We start from the raw sequence: 20,611 nt of genomic DNA, 5'->3' as shown, positions 1-20,611 counted from the left end.
TATTTCTGGTTTCTACCACTGGATGTAATAGAACATCCCCCACCTCCTACATACAGTAGTGACAACCAAAATATTAATTGTTAAGTGTCCCTAAGTGGGGAGGAAGGGGGGGCAAAATTATTCCAGACTGAGAAGCCTTCGGAACTAACCAATGACTGGACTTACTGTTATCACATATCCTCAATTTTAAGTGCATTGTCCTTGTAACTGCATAGTGGCAAAGCAGTAACCTGTCAGAGATGGACTAGCAATGGTATGCCTGAGTCAGTTCGTACTGGCTCATAAGTGCCAATTATGCACAGCTCTTCCCAACTCCATATTCTGTGACCTCAAGTTGGCAGCTTGAAATTGCCCATGGTGGGAGTATTTACCCCAGGAAATCAGCAAAAGCTACAAATCAAGGCTTTATATAAAATAGAGCACTGGTAGTTAAATGTTTACCAGCACAACACAACTGGAATTAAGAGAGGAACAGATATCCTATTGGGTTATTTGCCTGAATCATCCAGATTAATTTCTCACAAATAACCACTCTCCACGCTAAATCCAGGCATCTCTGGGCCCCACTCTCTTATCTCCCTCCTTATCTCTCACTCTCTCTCTCTTTCACACACACATACACACAAACACACACAGTCATATCCTATACTCATTGATTATATCAAACTTAAGCCAGTACAGGAAATGGAGCACATCATGGGCTAAGTCAAGAAGGGAAGAGAAGAGTAAGAAGAATGGGGAGTGGATTCATGGGTCCTTAACCAGGAACTCTGGAAGTCACACCACTATTCCCACAGCAAAATGATACAAAGTGTTTTCCACCTGACCACACAACCTATACCTGAATGAAATATTCCTCCCATCTCTATCATTTTAGGCCCTGGACAGACATCTGGAGAGTTCCTAAAAGTGTTCAGGCTACTGACACTTGTGAGGTACATTCAGGATAACAGCAAGGAACAGGCATAAGATAATCTGAACATAGCCTTTCTGCCCCCCTATAGTCACTTCATTGGGGTATTGTCAATGACCTGCATGCTGGCAAATACAACCCATAACTCCAGCTCCAGTATAGAAAAGGTATTGGCAGCATACTATACCTAATGAAATGTATAGAAGTATAAAATCATATCAAAGATGAAACTAGAGGTGGTATTTCCTAGGCACATAGTCTAAAATATGGGGTTTTTTCTCAGTTGTGTATTCAAGGTTGTTTGTTGTTTCCTTGTTAATCTATTTCTGTCTTTTAGATATGGATGCATACATATTTGGAAGGCTATAAACCCACAGAGATCACAGATATGAATTTAAGTAAATGTCATTAGGGAGAAAATTAAACAATATAAATAATTTTTTTCTGATTCAAACATGGCACATTGAAATCAATGCAGAAATTAGTCCATTTATTTAATATATGAAAGATATTAGAATTCTTTTTTTAAAATTATAATCCTAGGACTTGAGAGCAATATGCATTCTTCAAGTTTAGGTAAAAAGAAAATATTTCGTATGCATTATATAATATCTTCAGGTTTTATCTCAAAGGTATAGAGTTGATTATTTAAATTCAAAGGAGTTAGCTTTGTTCTGATAATGAATTTGTTAATTTTTAAAATTACTCCTTTGATACCTCTGAGGCAGCTGCTCAGTGAAAAAGGCAGTGTTACTTGGGAAATAAATTCATGGTACAACCACCACTTGAAAGAAAATTTTATTCTCTGATCATTTCTTTTTTCCTCTATCTAGTTTGGTAATTTCTACTGCAACCACAGACCATAGAACTTGGGTGTTTTATGTCAACAGCACATTCTTGGCATCATTTACTCATGAGTTACAATTTCTGGAAACAACCTATGTGCTAATTATGTTTCCTTAGATTCTACTACATTTTATCTGACCTTATAAAGGTCAAAGAAATATCATTTGTATTACCTAATAAGAATAATATGTATTTATTAGCAAGTAATAATTTCTTCTGAATGAGTAGAGATGCACAATCTCTTCATGACCTGAAATCTTTATAACATTTAGAGAGGAACAGGGCCACATGCTTTTTGCTGCATCCACGATCATGGTACAGATTTGCTTACTTGATATACATTCACAAAAAGGAAAACTTTGTTGTCAACTTACAGGTTTTCCTTTTGGGCCTCGCTCTCCCCTTGGTCCTTGTGATCCTGGAGGTCCCTAAAAAAGAAAATGATGGTCATACCTGCAAAACACATATGCTTTGCATGCTCTGTTTTTAAAGATTTGCTTGATATAATGAAATTGGAAAACAGAGATAATTCAGCTCAGTTTAAAATTATAACGAATAAAGCCACATGTATATAAAAGTCCTGTGTCCATACTAGGGTTGTTGATTTCAACAGCAAATGTTGAAGGATTGTAAAACATTAGATGTAACATTTTAGCTTCATGGAGACCAATGAGATGGATATATTAGCTTAAAGATGTAATTGCAAATTTTAAAGGATCATTTTCCAATCTACTCCTAAGCACAGCCTTTTCCACTAAACAGGGCACAAAAACTTCATTTCAGATTTTGAGAACTACATAAATGTGCAAATCCCAAATTATCAATTATCTGAGAGAATGTATGAGTTCACATTGGCATATAATCCCCCAAACTATTCATAAAGATTCAATATGCCAACGAAAGCAATGAAAAGCCGCTTAGTATATGATTGTTTTATGTACTTTAAGTACCATTTTTTTAAACTTTACTGAGAATGCTGCATCATCGTCATTGAATATTTAAAAGCACACCAATTTTCAAATCTTAATTACTTTTATTTCTCCCTTAAAATAACAAACGACCATTAAATTTCATGTTAAATGACTGCTTAAAATGACTTTTTTTCCTAGGAAATGTCCAATTGTCAGGAAAATGTGCTATATCTTTACTTTCCCTCCCTAGAGTATGCCCTTCAATGAGAGTTTCGATTGAATTATGAAGAATAGATTGGGTATTTCCTCAATTTAACATATGTCGTTACTTAAAAGCAGAAGCTTCAGAAGGAGTGGACTAAATCTGTTAAGGCTATGTTAGTATTTTACTTAGGTTGATTTGATGTGTTTTAAAATTGACTTGAACTGGGTGTGTGTTTATGTAGGGGTGTGTGTATTGTCCATATAGCAATTTATGAATGTTGTTGATAATCCAAACCTGAAATCAGTACTCCTTTATGGAAAAATCCTATTCTGATGGATAATTTCTCAGATTTTATTGAAATGTATAATTTAATTTCATTATATAAATAAGAATAGTCTATCCTCTCTCTTTCTTAAACAATAGGCAATATGCCTTGATTTCAATAGGCAAGATCAATCTCAAGTGAACAAGGTCACAATAGATTGTTTTGCCCTTCTCATAACCAATTACAACACTAACACATGAGGAAAAATAAGGTCCATCGGTGTCTGCATGAAATGATCCCCTCTGCCATTCACTGCTGCAAAGGAATGCCTAAACTTGAAGATATTTCAGAGAAGATGTTTCAAGAAACTAAATGTCATTGTTTTACATTCTTTTGTCTTCTCTTGGATTTAATGTCTGTAGATATTTTCAGAATCCCAAAGAACACACAAATACCGTGAGTACTGAAGGGAACTACTTACAGCTGGTCCTGGACGACCGCGTATGCCTGTTACCTGAACAATAAACAAGGGTAAAGGTAAAGTTTCTACAGATGCTAGAAAAGTCAATAGTCAAACTAATAAGAATAGCAATAAAAATCCCCGGGAATTTCTTTCTAAACAAATGAATGTTGTCAATTGATGCCCATCTCCTCCTTGTCATAAGAACTGCTGTTATTGAATTCAATTTTGAATACAGGGTGTCAGCACTCCTATGATTAGAGCACCAATGTGGGATCCAAGTGGCCTGGGTTCAAAGCCTGTCTCTATCCCTTACCAGCTGTGTGACCTTGGACTAATCACTTATCCTCTCTGTGCTTAAGTCTCCTACTCTGTGAAGTAGAGCTATTAATTATGAAAATGCCTCCCTACAGAGTTGTTGAGAAAACTAAATAAATAAATATTGGTAAGGCACTTAAAATAGCACCTAGGTGACGGTAAGTGCACACAAGTGTTAAATAGAGCAATATGAATGATTCACTTTAGGTAACCTTTGTAAAAACAAGCCACTTTAAAAGCAAAGCAAAAATATAAACATTGCCAAATAAATCAACTTATGTATATTCTTTTGCTTTGGAAGAGTGATGACAGTTCTTTTAAAAGTTACCTACTCACATACTTTTTTTTTTAAGGAAGTACCAGGGACTGAACCCAGGACCTCGTACATGCAAGACAGACACTCAACAACGGAGCTACATCTGCTACCTACTCATGTACTTTATTTTTATGTTTTATTTTTTAATTTCTAAAGAAGCTTTAGATTACATAAATGTTACATCAAAAATATAGGGGATTCCCATATACCCTGCCCCTTCCCTCCCACTATTTCCTTAGTGTGGTACATTTGTTACAGTTGATGAACACACATTGAAGCATTGCTTCTAACCGTGGACTACAGCTTACATTAGAGTTCATACTTTGCACTACACATGTACTTTTGATCATCTCCAAGTTTAAAGAATGCTTAAACAACATGTAATTTCTACCATGATCAGGGCATGATATTTCCAGATGTGTGGTACATTAAGTAATGCCTTTCTATATGATTACTTATTTATCCTAGAAAATTTTTACATAACTATTACTGTATATATACACACAATATATTTAATTTGGTAAAACCTTGATCCTTTTACCTTTAGTCATGGGACTATGGAAGTCAAAAATACAGACTATTAAATGTTGGATTCAATGAAGAATTAACCTTTTCTGATTTTTTTTCCTATTCAGTTTAGCTCCAAAATACTTGTATATTATTGCTTATGTGCTTTTCTAAAGAAAAGAGATTAATTATATTACAACCAAGGTACATGAAAACAATATATATGTACACTTACAACAGGCACTAATCCTGGTTCTCCTTTTTGTCCCTAAGAAGTGGAAAAAAAAGAAAAAAAATTAATTAGCAAAATAGAATGCTTTATTTGGCATGAGCATGCCATACTAGAATATGTCATGTCAACACTGGGAATTTCTATATAAGAAATGAGAAAAGTAAATTGGCATTTAATTCTTAGTATATTTACTCAGACATTATGCATGGAAAAAAGAATTTCTACTCATCTGAAAGACATAAAAACTCAATCCAACATGTGGTGAAAAGTAAAAATATCTAAAGATGTTTCACGTCAGTTTTTACAGAGATGAAATCCAGAGTTGACTAGAGCAAGAAATAGTTGTGATGAAAAAATGGGAAGTCAAGAATTATGAGAAAAACTACCAAAAGACTAAAAACAAAAAAGAATTATTAGTCTTATTTAGATTCTCACAAATTATTCTCTAATAGCATGATGTCATATACATAAATTAAATAATTATTGGATGAATTGTACCTTTAGATACCTCTATTTTTACCACATATTTCTTTGTGTTATTTATCTGGGGATTTCTCTTCTAACAGATTTTGGTCTCAATGCTTTGATCATTTTTCAATGTACTTTACATCCTCCATGTAGCATATAAACATTTTCAATGAATTATTCTTAATCTATTAATTTCTGTAACATATTTTCAAATAATGCTTTCTGCTAGGTTTCTGGAGAGGGTGAAAAGTGAATTTAAGGATTATATTTAAAATTTAAGGAAAAAAGAAATGGAATGATTTTTATTTAATTTCCCCTTTTACATACACTGTTATTTTATCTGATTATAAAAATAATATATGTTCATAGTGGGGAATCTCAAAAATAAAGGAAATATACAAAAGAAACTAAAAACTATGCTCAATAACCAGGAGTCAACCACTGTTAAATTCAGATATTCTTAGCTTTCTATCGCATCAAGGCCCTCTGATCTACCTAATTAATGCCTCATTATTTTACTTTTAGATTTTGTTTTCATTTTTTTAATTAAAAATAACATTTACAATGAACATCCTTGTTTATAAATGTTTGTGTCATCTCTGATTATTACTTTGTGTCTTTAGAGTTAAATTTGTAGATTAAACATCATACACATTTTTAAGATTTTGACCAGATCATTAAGTTATACTAATGAAAGTACAATAAAATTACATTTCCAATAATACATCACATCTGACAAAATTTGGTGAACTAAAATTTAACAATGATTTTGTAATCATGATGGTCTTAATGATGTACTCAATGACAGAACTAATAATATTCTGATCACGCTTGCTGATAATTCTAATGCTGAAATAGCTACTACTCTGGAAGTCATTAATGAATGAGAATTTAGAGGAGGGAAATAGCCTTACAGAAGCACAAAGATGCTCTCTATGAATACGTATGAGATAGAATCATGAGAGACTAATGAACAATTCACAGGAAAACTAGGGGAAGAAGTGATCAATGTATATAAGCTGCGGAATAAAAGACTTAATTCTGTATTTCCATGTCTGCTTATTTTTAAACCAGATCTTTCCATTTTAAAAACAATAATAAAATAATAAAGATTTATTATTCCCTGGTAAATTCCCCTAATGATTCCATAATTTGTTATATTTGGAAATAACACACAAATGTAACCATTTTGTTTACATGCAGTGAATAAGTTAATTTATGTGGATTGATGATCTGTTTAGAGTTCTACTAAATTTAATTTTCATATCCACTAACAAGCAAAGTTCAATACTCCAATTCTGATGAGAATTGAAGTTTAATTTTACTTGTCTGTTTACCTGCCATCACTTAATGCCATGTGGACATGCCTTGTCATTTTTTTAAGATGCCATTACCATGGAGGCAGGCACAGTGTTTTTCTTTTTTTTTGAAACATCTATAAAATTTGCCTTGTATCAGGTATAAAAAAATAAGGCTCAGTAATGATTGGGATTAACCTGAATGAACAAATAATTTAGAAATAAAAATAATACTGATATAAACTAAGAATAAAATTCATCTTCATAACATTACTGTGCTGTTGAGTTTGTGATGACACAATAATAGATGACAAAGAGTTATGAAGATAATGGCACATCACTAGAGTGTGCTAAATTGGCTTTGGAGAAAAGCGGTTACTCTTGTCTCTCAGGAAATTGGGTTTTTACTACTTGAGTTTACGGGGTTATTACAAGCAGTTCTTTTCTACTTCATGAATTTTGTTTTTGTTGTCTAAGGTCTATATTCAAACCTTCAAGTTTCAATTTATTTTAGTTTTCATATGTAAATTAAATATGAGCAGGTATTTGTAATCCTTCCCCTTTCACATATATTCAAATATAAATAGCTTATTTATATTTATCACAAATAAGAAAAATTTACGGTATTGCCCTCTAAATGAAAAGGTAAACAACTGGCCATGATCTGTTGACAGCATCACTTTCATTTATCAGAAGACATAGCATTACTCTATCTGACTGATTATCACTTTACTGCAGATGCATTACATACAAAAGTAAAGGCAATTTAAATTAGCTGGTTAGCTGTCAAATAGCTACCATGGAAATCGGAGTCTCATTTCCACTTCTCCCTCCCTACACCTATCATATCTGGATAAGATTAAAGCAAATGCCATAGTCTCCAAGGTAACCAGAAAACCAAGAACACTTTCAAAGGAAAGGGAACACTCTTTGCTCAGAGGAATGACCCGTGTCCAAATGACAAGTGGCCAAACTGGCCAGTTGTACAAGAGATATTGGCTATATCCTAACTTTGTCCTAGCGAGGATAAGACTTGTCTCCAGGGTTAGATTTTAAGTTCTCTGAAGGTCAGGAGGTGAGGAAAAGGGAGATGGTTTGTGTTTGGTAAAATGTTCAATTAATTCTTTTAATTGGATCTTTACTTCCAAGTCAATGGGAGTAGGACCACAACTCCACTGAAGTAGAACTTCCTTCCTCCCTCCCTGTCCTTCCTCCCTGTTCTTCCTTCCTCCCTGTCCTCCCCACCCCCTTTCCTTCCTTCCTTCCTTCCCTCACTCCCTCCCTCCTTCCTTCCTTCCTTTCTTCCTTCTTTCCTTCCTTCCATCAAACACACATTGCATTTCTAATACGTACAAAGTGTATATTAAGCACTGTGATAAGTGCAGAAATACAAAGGCATTCTCAATTACTAAAGAATTTGCAACCTTCTGACAGAAACAGATATATAAAGAAAAATTAGCAATAATGTGAATGAAATAGAGGCATCTGTGATCTAGAAGCATACCTGCTGAACTGTGTTCATATATTTAGCATAGTGGAATCGTGTGGTGCTTTGCAATTTACAAAAGTCTTCCAAACATTTAAAAATACAGTCCTGTGCGGGCAATGTTAGAATGAATTCTACTTAGGATAAAGAAACTATGCAAAGTAAAACATACCTTTCTTCCTCTACCTATAAAAAAAAGAATAAATATGTTATTTTAAAGAGAAATGATAATTGGGAATATTTATTTTCAATAATAGTTCTCTTGTAGTGTTAGAATTTGACATAAACAGATTTCCCTATCACTACACTAGCAGGTAGAATGCAAAAGTTGTTTTGCATCAATTTTATTTCCATAAGAGGCAAAATAATGCATCCCTTTAGAAATTTCTGAAATAATTTGAATATTTTTCACATTTATATAGCATTTAAAATTAATTAAATTATAAAATGAGTAAAATTATAATGAATTATCTTCAATCAATGTTCTCTATTTTAGTTTGTTCTTACATATTTATAAGTGGGTTAATCATTTGTGCAGTTCAAAAGTCAAAATGGATTAAAGGAATAAAATTAGTCTGTGAAAAATCTTCCATCCCTGTCCCCTTTTCTCCAAGTAGTTTCACCCACCACAGGAGGCCACTGTTATTGGTTTCCTGAGTATTGTTCTCAAGTGTCTTTTTCCCTTTAGGAACAAATTCTAACTTAGACACATTTCTATACTTTCCCCACACTGTTCTGCACTTTTTACAGATCTTATAGATTTTTTTATATCTTAGCTTTCTCTATATATTAGTGTAAAATTTCTTCATTTTTTTAAATAACATTTTTTGGGGATTTTTATAAGATTGTTTCTAATCTTTTGCTATACTAGAGTTTAGTTTCTCACCCAAATAAATGGTTTTAAGAGTGTAAGGGAGCACTCATGTAAAGTATACTGGGAAAATAGGTGTAATCTGGGATTATCCTGGGCAATATGGGATGGATAATCATGCTAGCTACTATAAATAATAATATAATGAATAATCTTTACATATATGACCACATGCCAGTATATTTGTAGGATAAATTCCCCAATATCCTTTTTAAGTCAAAGGATACAAACATTTGTAATTTGATATATATTGCCAGAATCCCTCCGTACAAGTTTTACCACTTTTCACTCCCACAACCAATGCATGAGAGCATATGTTTCCTTACCGGCTTGCCTACACAGTATGCTGTCAAACATTTTTAATTTGAAGAGCCATTTTTATTTCTGTTTCTTCAAATTGTTAATTTCCTTTGCGTATTTTCTGACTGGGTAATTACTTATTTATAACAAGGAGCTCTTTATATGTAAAGGAAATTAATCATTTGTGAACTATGGTTAAAAAATATGAAATATTTTTTACTTTATTTTTAGTACAATGCAAAAGTTTATTATCTATGCATTTTTATGGATTCTGGACTTTGAGTCAGAATTAAGAAAATCTTCCTCACTTCAAGATTATAAATTATGAAGAAATTTTCCTCTGTTATCTTTGAAACTGCTATGGTTTTATGTTTCATTTTTCTTAGTTAAAATGGCTTATTTGGAATTTAACCAGGGATAAGGCTGCAATAATTATTCCCCAGTCATTACAACACGACTTACAAAAGAATCCTCTTTTCCTCTGCTGAGGTGCATCTTCAGCATATTCAAACTGACCATGTGTACTTGAATTGTTGTAAAACTTTTTGTTTTATTCCATAATTTCTTTAGTCATGCATTCGTACATTTTGAAGTCAATGATTTATTTTAATATATTAAAAGAAATATTAACCCTACTAGATAGTAGGGTTAGCTAGCCCTTCATTGTTTCTCTTTCTCAAGTTTTACCTGATTTTCTATGAGAATTTTTATTTTCTACATGTCAAATTCTAAAAGAAAGTATGCTATTATTTTTTATTAGGATAAAGTTAAAGTAATAAGTTCATTTATGGAGATATGACATATTTATAGTGTTTAGTTTCCTAACCAATAACATAGGGGATATTCCATTTTTTCAACCTTCATTTGTGTTAGCAGTGTTTTACATTTTATTCAGCTAGATCTTGCACATGTTTATTCTTAGGGCATTTTGTGTTCCCTATTGCTATTATTAAAAAGGTGCTCTTTATTTCCACTATGTATTCTACATTAAGGCATTTGTATTATAGTAAATCTATTTCTGTTTCATAATTTTGCACTGAAATACCTTACTAAATTATTTTATTTTACAGTAATTTTTATCACATTCTCATAGATTTTGTAAGTACATAATTACATTTTCATTTAATTTTTAAACCTATAATTCCTTTTTCTTGTTTAATTGTATGTTCAGTATTGTTAAATTATGGTGGTAACAATGGAGTTTAGCTTTGAATATAATGAAGGCTCTGATATGTTATCATGTTAATGAAATACCCATTTATTGCTGTTATTAAGTGTCTTTATCAAGAATACATATAGATTTTTGCCAAATACATTTACTCCAATTGTTAGAATTAGCATATACTTTCTCTTCATAGGTTTGAGATTATTTTATTAATAGCTTTCCTAGTATTGAATATTCTTGTATTTATGGAATAATCTCCATTCTTTCATGATTAATTATCCTTTTAATATTTTAATAGATCTACTATTTTATTTTGGATTTTAATCAATATTTATAAATTTGGTCTATAGTTTCCTTTTTTGTGCAATCTATGTCTTTTATTTATTTAATTTTTTTTTTAGGTACCTGAGCCAGGGATTGAACCCGGGACCTTGTATACGATAGCCAGCACTCAACATCTGAGTCACATAGACTCCCCTGAACTGGTTTTTTATTTGTTTGCTTATTGTTTGTTTTTGTTTTTAGGAGGCACTGGAGACTGAACCCAGGACCTCCCATGTGGGAAGCAGGTACTCAACTGCTTGAGTCACACCTGCTCCCTATATCGCATTTTTGTATCAATTACATCCTTCCTTTACATTGAGCTTTGGAAATTTACCTTCTCTTTCAATGTTCTAGAAGAGTTTGAAAAGTAGTGAAATCATCTGCTTTTTAATATGGCACAAGTGTTAAACCAGCTAGGCCTGCTGTTTTATAGGGGCAAGTTTCTTTACAAATTATTCTAGTCTGTAAATAGCACAAAAACTGCATGCTCATTTTCTCTTTTTCCACGAGGACCAGATTTAGTAAATTACATTTCTCTAGAATATACTCATTTTGTATAGGTTTTCAAATTTATTAGCACAAAGCTGCACAAAGAAACTCTTATACTTCTTTTATTGCCTGTTTTCATTAGGTTATTTTCTCCTTATCATTTCTTATTTTATGGTTAATTTATTTCATTGGTTTTATTGTAGAACCACTTAAGGAGATGCATGTTATTTCTATTATATTTTGGCTTTCTCACTTTTCAATCTCTGTTTTCTTTCTTTATGAATTTCTTCTGCTTATTTTCAGTTCATTTTGTTTTTATAGCTTTTCAAGATGGATGCTAAATGCACATGTTTTAATTCTTTATTTTTTTCCTGATTTCAGCATAGAACTATGAATTTTTCATTATCTTTTAAAAAATAAAATGTTCCACTACATTTTCAAGAATCTTTGTTTTGTTTGATGTGTTAGCCCTTCTGATGTTTAAGATTTGTATATTGGTTCTGCTAGTTATCTCAATATTATTCTTTTATTTTACTCTTGCATTTGTATTTATTTAGACAATTTCTATTAGTGCCACTAAAATTCGCAGTGTTAAAGATGACCCTGTTTCCTATTTCTTCCCTGATCTTCCAGCACTCAACTTTAGACAAGGAAGTGCCTTTTTTTTAAGCATTTATCTTTGTAGTTATAAATTTTACTAGTTCTTGTACATGATTTGTCATGTTTGAATGATAATTTTTGACTCCCATCTCTGAAAATGAGGAATCAACAAACTTACTCTCCTTCACATTTTTTTTCCTCCTTCCCCTTTCATTAGTTGTATTACTTCTATATATACATTTCTGTATGTACATGTATTATTTCTATATATTGTGATAATTTATAACATTTACATCTTACTGTGTACTCTAACTCACAATTTTGTTTTAGGGGGTTTCCTAGAGTTAAATTTATTCAATGCTCACATCAGATCTTTGATAGTTTCCACACATAACTGTCATTTGCCTAGGGTTTGCCATGGTAGTTTCATTAAGAAATTTATGGAAACAATAATTCCTAAGTTCCTATGTGTTCAAAAATTTTTTTGTTCTTCACTTTAAGGAGAGAATATATTTATATTTAAATTTTGGTGCACATTTTTATTTCCTTGAAAGACTTGTCGATATTGCTCCACTCTCTTTGGGCATTGAATGCTACTATGGAGAAATCTGTGACTAGTCTGATATTTTTCTCCTTAGAAGTGACTTGTTTTTCTCTAGTTCTCCAAAAGATTCTTTCATCTTTAAAATTTGATAACTTTACTAAGATATGTCTTAATGTTGAGTGTTCTGGGTCAATTTTTTTCAGGGACATGGTTTGCCCTTTCAAAATTGACAACAAAGTTTCCTTTTATTTCAGCAAAGTTGTCTTGTATTATATCATTATTGTTCTAGTACATTGCATTTAGGTTTTTTTTTGTTTTTGTTTTTGTTTTTGTTTTGGAGACTTTTCTTCAGTGATACCCTTTGCCTATTTTCTATATCTATTATTTTCAATCAAATCCTTTTTGATTATCTGTAAAATTGTCAATGTATTTTGTTGTTTTGTTGCTTTTCTCATTTTTTGTCATCTATGTCCCTTATCATGTTTTGTAAAGTATCTAGTTGCATTTTGCTTCTTCTTATTTTATCTTTCATTTCCCTATGATAGTTTTGATCTTCCTTCTATTTCTTGCCTGACCATTACTTTTTTTTTGGGGGGGGAGGGGGAAAGGGTTCTACTTTAAGACCTTCTTTCTTAGAGGTAATTTCTTCTTTAAGTTTTATTTAGTTCAAGATGAAATTATTGATCAGAATGTTTATCTGTTATGGGGTAACAGTTTTTTGTTATGTCTTTTTTGTGGTAAATTTAGCTGAACTCTCCCACTTATTTTTCTTAAAGTACTTTTGTATCAATGTTATTCCCAGCTTCTTTTTTTATTATTTATTATGGAATGATTTGGGCTTTCATAGACCAGCTATTTGCAGGAAATTGTATATTTTATTGAATTTTCTGATTTTTCTCATAATTTTCCAACTTACTATTCATTTATCCTTATTGCTTTAATTTTACATCACTCCTGAGATCTGTGCATATTGTATCTGTTTTGGGTAGCCCTTGGATAGGCTATTTTAATTATTCCTATTAAATCTTTCTCATTACATTGCTGAAAACTGAGCCTAACTATTTATTCAAGTTACTTCCTTAGTGCTAAATATTGAAGAGGTGAGTTGCTGCCTCATGTTTCCATGTATATACTATTGAACACATTATATTTGTTATAATTTATGATGGAATTTTGAAAAGCTAAAAATTAACTTTAGCAATGTCTTTATACAAAAACCTAAGAGTTTAATATTAATCTTACCTAGTTCATAAAATATATAAATTTGAAAATTTTTCTCTTATATGCAAGTCTCTTTAACATATATATTCAAATATATTGTTTCTATTAAATACAATTTTCTTTAAAAAATTTAAAAACCAATATTAAAAAGCCAATATTAAAAGCATTCTGCAGTTATGAGCTAATGCAATAGAGGGTGCTATGGCACTAAATTGCTTTAGAAGTAATTGCTCTGTTTCCAAGGGCAAAGTTGGCATCAGGGAAGATAAATGAGTTTTCTAGATCTCTTCTTGGATACTAATGGACTTCATCAAAAACCAGCAAATATTTGGAGGCATCCACCAAGGATATGGTAACAAATGGCCAGCTTAAGTAGTACAAAGATTCTTAGCTTACACATAACCACTCAAAATTTTTAAGACAGGAATTACTATCTCCCCACTAGTGCTAGACAAAGTGGGGGAGCAAAATCATTAACCCCAAAGGCCACTAAATAATGGGCTATTGAACACGTGAGAGCTAAATACATTAAAACTTTAAAGATGTCATTGGATCAATTGAGTTGGCCCTAGGTATTCTTACCAAAATTGGTATTGCTGCCTCCAGTTGTATGTGGGCAGACAGGACAGCATTCCCCATCAGGAGTTACAGGGTCAGCACATTCAAGCATCTCCTGGCACTGTATATCGTCACAAAGAATGGCTCCATTGTCACAGACACAAATCTGGCAAGGGGCAGGTTTCCAAATATCCCTATTTAAGTACATCTGACCATTCTGAGTGCAGGCTATTTCTTCATCATATCCCTCTAGAACAAGAATACAAAGGGGAAAAATGATGGTTAGTAATCCTCCAAAATTTTGGAATCTGGGAAATATTTAAGAAGATGGTCATCTCGTAGGTTCTAAAAATTCTGGGCTAAGCAGTACTCTTCTATGGAAACAAGAAACAAACGAACTTATTTCATTTAGTTTAGTTTTTGTTTTTTTTTTAATTTCTCTCCCCTTCCCCCCATTGTCTGCTCTCTGTGTCCCCTTATATTCTTGTCAGCAGCACTGGGAAACTGCATCTCTTTTTCTGTCGTTGCATCATCTTGCTGCATCAGCTCTCTGTGTGCTGCGCCACTCCTGGGCAGGCTGCACTTTTTTTGCACGGGGTGGCTCTCCTTGTGGGGTGCACTCCTTGTACATGGGGCTCTCCTACGTGGGGGACATCTTGTGTGGCATGGCACTCTTTGTGTGCATCAGACTGGATGTGGGCCAGCTCATCACATGGGTCAGGAGGCCCTGGGTTTGAACCCTGGACCTGCCATGTGGTAGGTGGATGCTCTATCAGTTGAGCCAAATCTGCTTCCCTCATTTAGTATTTATGTGCAAAGCAATATGCAATTCACCATGAAATGATTATGATGTTTACATGCTAGCATGATGGGGGAAAAATCAAAGAAAATATGATCCAAGTAGGTATACTTAATCAGAGAACACTCCCTACAAGATTTCAGTTTTAAAGACATAAGTGATCAAAGATGGGAAGGGAAGGTCAGCAAGGTGAGATAATAATAGACTTTTCAAAAAGGGGGAGAAAAAGAATAGTTCAAAAGATAATATATGCTTTCAGTATTTGGTGAACCCTTGTGACTTTCAATTCACAATAAATTTTAGCTTTGTAAATATCACAACAAGAGATAACACACATTCATTTACCATGGAGGAAGACTTTTTTAAAAGCGGATGGGTTTATTAATATTATTTTTAAATAGAAAGTTAGAAAAAGAGAATAACAGTGTCCCTTTTCATGGAAAAGTTTACCTTTAGATATCCTAAACTAAAGTTGCCCACTAAACTAATGGAAACAACAAAATTTATGCAAGTAATGAATTAGCTATCTTTGCTTCAAAATTAATTAAGAAAAGCCATGACCAAAACAATGTAGGAAGTTATATTAGTAAGTTATTATAGTAAATTATTATATCTGCCAAATGTCATTCTATATTTAGATTAAAAATCAAGGCAGATTGGAAGAGATGTATACACGTGTATATACAGTGATAGCAATTATACTACGCACTTATAAAATAAAATACATATATATCTGACTTGATGGTTTCATGAGAAACAAAACTATGGTATTTTAAAACATAATGTGGATCATATCACCTCTTTGTAAGTCCTTCAGGAGCTTCCCAACTACTTAAATTCAAAACTCCTTAATAAGACTGCAAGCCCTATGTGATCTGCACTTGCCTACCACTCCAAATTGATTTAATGCCCATCTCTCCTTGTCAACCCACACTTATTTCTCATGTTTACTGAAAGGCAAATTATTCCACCCCTTCCATTCCTTGCACAACTTCGTCCCTTTTTCTGAGACTGCTTTCTTCTCCCATGTTCAAGACTCTCATGGCCAGCTCTTCATTCATGGTTCTGATTAATTGCACCTACCCCCAAAATCCTTTTCTACCCTATATAAATTAGACTTCTTATACCCAATTGCTAAACTTCACAGAACTCTTTAGAGAACTCATTCATTCAGTCATTCGAGTATGCATTATATGCAGTGGAATTTAACGGTTACTAAAATGTGAAGAGAGAGGCAAAAATCAATCACTGCCCCCATGGAATTTATCACAATTATTTATCTTTTAAATAAATAAATAGTACACATTTATTTATTTTCACTAGTTTGTATCCTTGTCTTTCCCACTGTATAGTAAATGCCACTGATGTAGTGACTATTGTTCAACACTGTATTTCTAATTTCTATTGATACCACACTTTGCACAGAGCTGACATCCAATAAATACCAAACAGATGCATATAAATGAATGAATGAATGGATGGATGGATGAGACAAAATTATGGCTAATTAGCCTAATTGCATCAGCTTTAACTTTGTACTTTGAAAATATAGAAATAAAAAATTTTTAAATGCATTTGAAATCGTTTGTGAAATAATCTATCAGATGGTATATCTTACACATCTACTGAAAAACAATGCAGAACCATGAGGGAAAATGAATACAGTTGAGGTTTAAGATATTAACCAAAGCATTCATCTTCCTTGATGTAAAAAGTTTCTTCCTGAGCACATGACAACATGGAAGAAACTTGAGGAGAGTGAAACAGGCCAGATACAAAAGGATGCATATTGTATCGTCTTACTGATATGAACCAAATACAATAAGTAGATTTATGGAGTTAGACTATGACATGTAGGTTGGTAGGAGATGGAATGTGGGATGAGAAGGGAGAGACAATGCTGGATGTACATAGAATGTTTAATAAGATCAAGTATAAATATGTGGTAATGGTTGAGCTTGATGGTAACACATTGTAATGAATATAACAAACACTGTTGATTTATAGATGTGATTGTAACTGAAACTAGTAGTCCAGGGAGGTTAATGTTAGTTGGAGGACAGCTGGAGGATAACATAGGGAATGTATAACAATGATTTTGGCAGTAGATGAAGATTGTGGTTAATAATATAAATATAGAAATGTTCTTCTACTTCAGTGTGTTAAGAATGCACAGTGATACATGGGAAAATATAACTAATGTAATTTATAGACTATAGTAACAATATTTTAATATTTTTGTAGTAAAAGCAAAGTTCGTAATATATTAATGCTAAATGTCAGAAAAAGAATATGGGGCTTGGTTTTGTGAGATATGAATATGATTAAGTATTTTTCTCTTCATTTTTTTCATTAATGAATAAACCTTGACTACGTCATTTAACTGTGTATCTTTCTGAACACTGGAGGAACAATTGAGGTAGTAGCTGGAATTGGATGAGATGAAAGTGCTAGGACAGAACATTTTAAGAATAATGTTTCCATGACTTGGTTTTTTTTTTGGTTTTTTTTTTTAAGATTTATTTCTCTCCCCTTCCCACCTCTTGTCTGCTCTGTGTCCATTCACTGTGTGTTCTGCTGTGTCCACTTGCATTATCAGATGGCACTGGGAATCTGCATCTCTTTTTTGTTGTGTCATCTTGCTGCGTCAGCTCTCCATGTGTGCGGTGCCACTACTGGGCAGGCTGCGCTCTTTTTCATACAGGGTGGCTTTCCTTGAGGGGCACACACCTTGTGCATGGGGCACCCCTATGCAGGGGCACCCCCACATGACACAGCACTCCTTGCACAGCGGCACTGCGTATGGGCCGGCTCACCACACAGGTCAGGAGGTCCTGGGGATTGGAACCTCCATATGGTAGACGAACACTCTATCCATTGAGCCACGTCCGCTTGCCCCATGACTTGTTGAGATGACTTTTTCTGTTTTTGTTATTGTTGTTGTTGGCTTGAATTTGAAATAAAAATTGTTTTTTCAAAAGTTCTTCTGATGGCATTTTTCACACCTTTTTCTTGTATTCATTAGGGAATACTTTGTTACACATGCTCATCACAGATACTTGGCAAAGGGAAAATAGCTTTCAGGTATCACCATATCATCACAGTTTTTTGTGCTTTTATGAGAAGAACACTAAATTTCTACTCCATTTCTTCATTGTCAAAAGACATTACATAATGTTAATCAATAAAACAATAATAGCTTTAGTATATTTAGAATAGCTATTATTTAGCATAATAGCTATACATAGTACTGGTATAAGGCTTTGAAACCAAGGAGAAAATAAGACTGTTTTAATATATTTTTCAATAGCATTATTTTTTTTATTAGAAAATGTGTACATCATATTAGCAATATGACTTTTGGAAAAAAAATAATTTTGATGATATAGTTCCATGATGAACATTTCTACACAATACCAACTGTATAGAAAACTGACTCACATTCACTGTCTTGAGCAATTCTACTAAGTAGATAAACTAAGGAAAATTTTATTCAAGTTTTTTTAATTGAGAATGAAACATCCAAACACAAGCATGAAATACTACTGCCTGAAAATGATCTATGCCATACGTTCAATTAGTTTGCTTCTTCCTTCTCACATTCTAGGGGACAATGGTATTTGCAGGTATTTACTGAAGGTTACATGTGTATGTACTGAATGCATAAAATGTTTAAAGCATACATGTTTTGTTCTTAAAAATTATATGATCATTGTAAAGTAGACCAAGGTTGCATTGATGAAACAATTAAATATTTGGAGATAGAGAATATGGAAAGCAAACAAATACCAAAATGACATGCAATAACACTGTAAATTGAATATCAATAAAATGCGTCTCGCCAAAGGATGAGTTATCCTGTTTCTCTGCCTCTCCTCTAGAGCTGGAATAAAGAGACACATTTTCTCAGTACTGTGTTAACTCATACAAGGCTAATTTTTTCCTGAAGTTTAAGACAGCATGAGCTTTCCCCAAGAGGCAAAGAAGTGGTCCACTGTGTTTCTTTAAATGACAATGTTAAAAGTTAATTTTATACTCTGTGTCATCACTAGTCCCTTTCCCCTGAAAATATATAATTAAATCTGAGATGATGTGGAAAGTTAGTTGGAATGCCTTTAAATGGCAAGAAGATGAAAAACCACATTCACAACTAAGCCCTGCCTTCTCTCCACCCACGCAAGAATCCACACACATCACAGAGGGCATGGAAACTCAGTGAACTCTCATTTTTCATGTCTGAATGAAAGACACGTTCAAAAAAGAGTGGATAGAAAATACAGGGTGTTTTGCATATTTCATGTTTGTACATGGTAGTTGTGCAAATTATGATTAGTTTGTCCATTATCTTTTCTATATAAATGTTTGCTTAAATGAAAAGCAAAGCAAAATAGAAAGCAAATTTGCCACCAATTTATTGAAGAGAAGTTATTATGGCACACTACTTAGTAAAAACTAAGTAGGAAATTTCAAATGACATTCTGAGAGATTCAATAATCTGATCCTTCTACTCAAATCATAAAATTAACCCAAGCCAATACTAATTTTGATCTCAGGTCTACCACTTAAACATAATTATTGGTCTTAAAGTAATTGGATAAATAAATAATTTTTTAAAATAAAAGGTGAATAAGAACTCCAATACAGGAACATTTTTCTATTTATGTTTCTTTTGTTAATAAAAGTGGGGAGGACTTACAGAAATCTGATAGTACTGTCACTGTTTTTTAATTGTCCATTGTGTTGTAACTCTGCAATTTTTTATCTTCCAAAATATGACGTTCTTTTGGCCTTACCAAATTTCCCAACAAATTGAATCAATACTATGAAGTAAGTCATTACAACAAACATTCTGTCACTTATACATTGGAGAGAAGAGATGTGTTTTATCTATACACATTTTTGAGGAAAGTGATTCAATTGTGTTTTTTTCTTATATATCCTCATAGATTCACCATCTCATAAAACTTATGTGCTTTTAAATTTAGTTCTGGAATTCAGTTCTTAATCACTGGATAGCACACTAAATCCATCATCTTATAATTGCTATCAAGAAACTAAGCTATCTGAACTGCTGCTCACCAACAATGAGCCATGCTGTAGGATTATATTCCTTTATATAATTTTACTTTTGTACAAAAGCCTCCATAGAAATGGCCATAATGAAACTTACTGATTGTCCAGAAGATTTGTGGTTCTATATTTTTCTTAAATTATTGGGGTCTACCAAAGCACTTTGAGAAACATAAATAAAAGTCCATAAGGGGAAGCAGATGTGGCTCAAACCGTTGGGGGCCCACCTCCCACATGGGAGGGCCCAGTTCAGTTCCCAGTGCCTCCTAAAGAAGATGACCTGGAGCAACAAACAGATACAATGAGACAATGCAATGAGCTGACACAAAGAGCTGACACAGCAAGCAGATAAAAATGAGCTGACAAAATAAGCAGGGAGTGGATGTGGCTCAAGCAGCTGGGCACCCACCTCACACATGGGAGGTCCCGGGTTCTTTTCCCGGTG

At 33.1% G+C, this 20,611-nt stretch overlaps 1 protein-coding gene across 2 annotated transcripts in view; it reads right to left on the bottom strand.

Annotated features, from left to right (window-relative positions):
- The window catches only part of COL5A2 (collagen type V alpha 2 chain), a 146,834-nt gene that overhangs the window by 63,891 nt on the left and 62,332 nt on the right, over nucleotides 1-20,611 (bottom strand). The window contains exons 2-6 of one of the 2 annotated variants that reach the window (XM_058300506.2): nucleotides 14,322-14,546; nucleotides 8,398-8,411; nucleotides 4,977-5,009; nucleotides 3,622-3,654; nucleotides 2,134-2,187 (exon numbers count right to left, since the gene is read on the bottom strand). In XM_058300506.2, coding sequence (XP_058156489.1) covers nucleotides 2,134-2,187; nucleotides 3,622-3,654; nucleotides 4,977-5,009; nucleotides 8,398-8,411; nucleotides 14,322-14,546 — 359 coding nt within the window. Of the gene's footprint in view, nucleotides 1-2,133; nucleotides 2,188-3,621; nucleotides 3,655-4,976; nucleotides 5,010-8,397; nucleotides 8,412-14,306; nucleotides 14,547-20,611 lie in introns of both variants that reach the window. The other variant, XM_071216223.1, reaches the window with a different exon arrangement.

This window comes from Dasypus novemcinctus, chromosome 7, assembly GCF_030445035.2.
Source record: "Dasypus novemcinctus isolate mDasNov1 chromosome 7, mDasNov1.1.hap2, whole genome shotgun sequence".
Classification (NCBI taxonomy): domain Eukaryota; kingdom Metazoa; phylum Chordata; class Mammalia; order Cingulata; family Dasypodidae; genus Dasypus; species Dasypus novemcinctus.
Note: the sequence above shows the minus strand (reverse complement) of the source record. Positions and strands in the feature narration are given on the sequence as shown.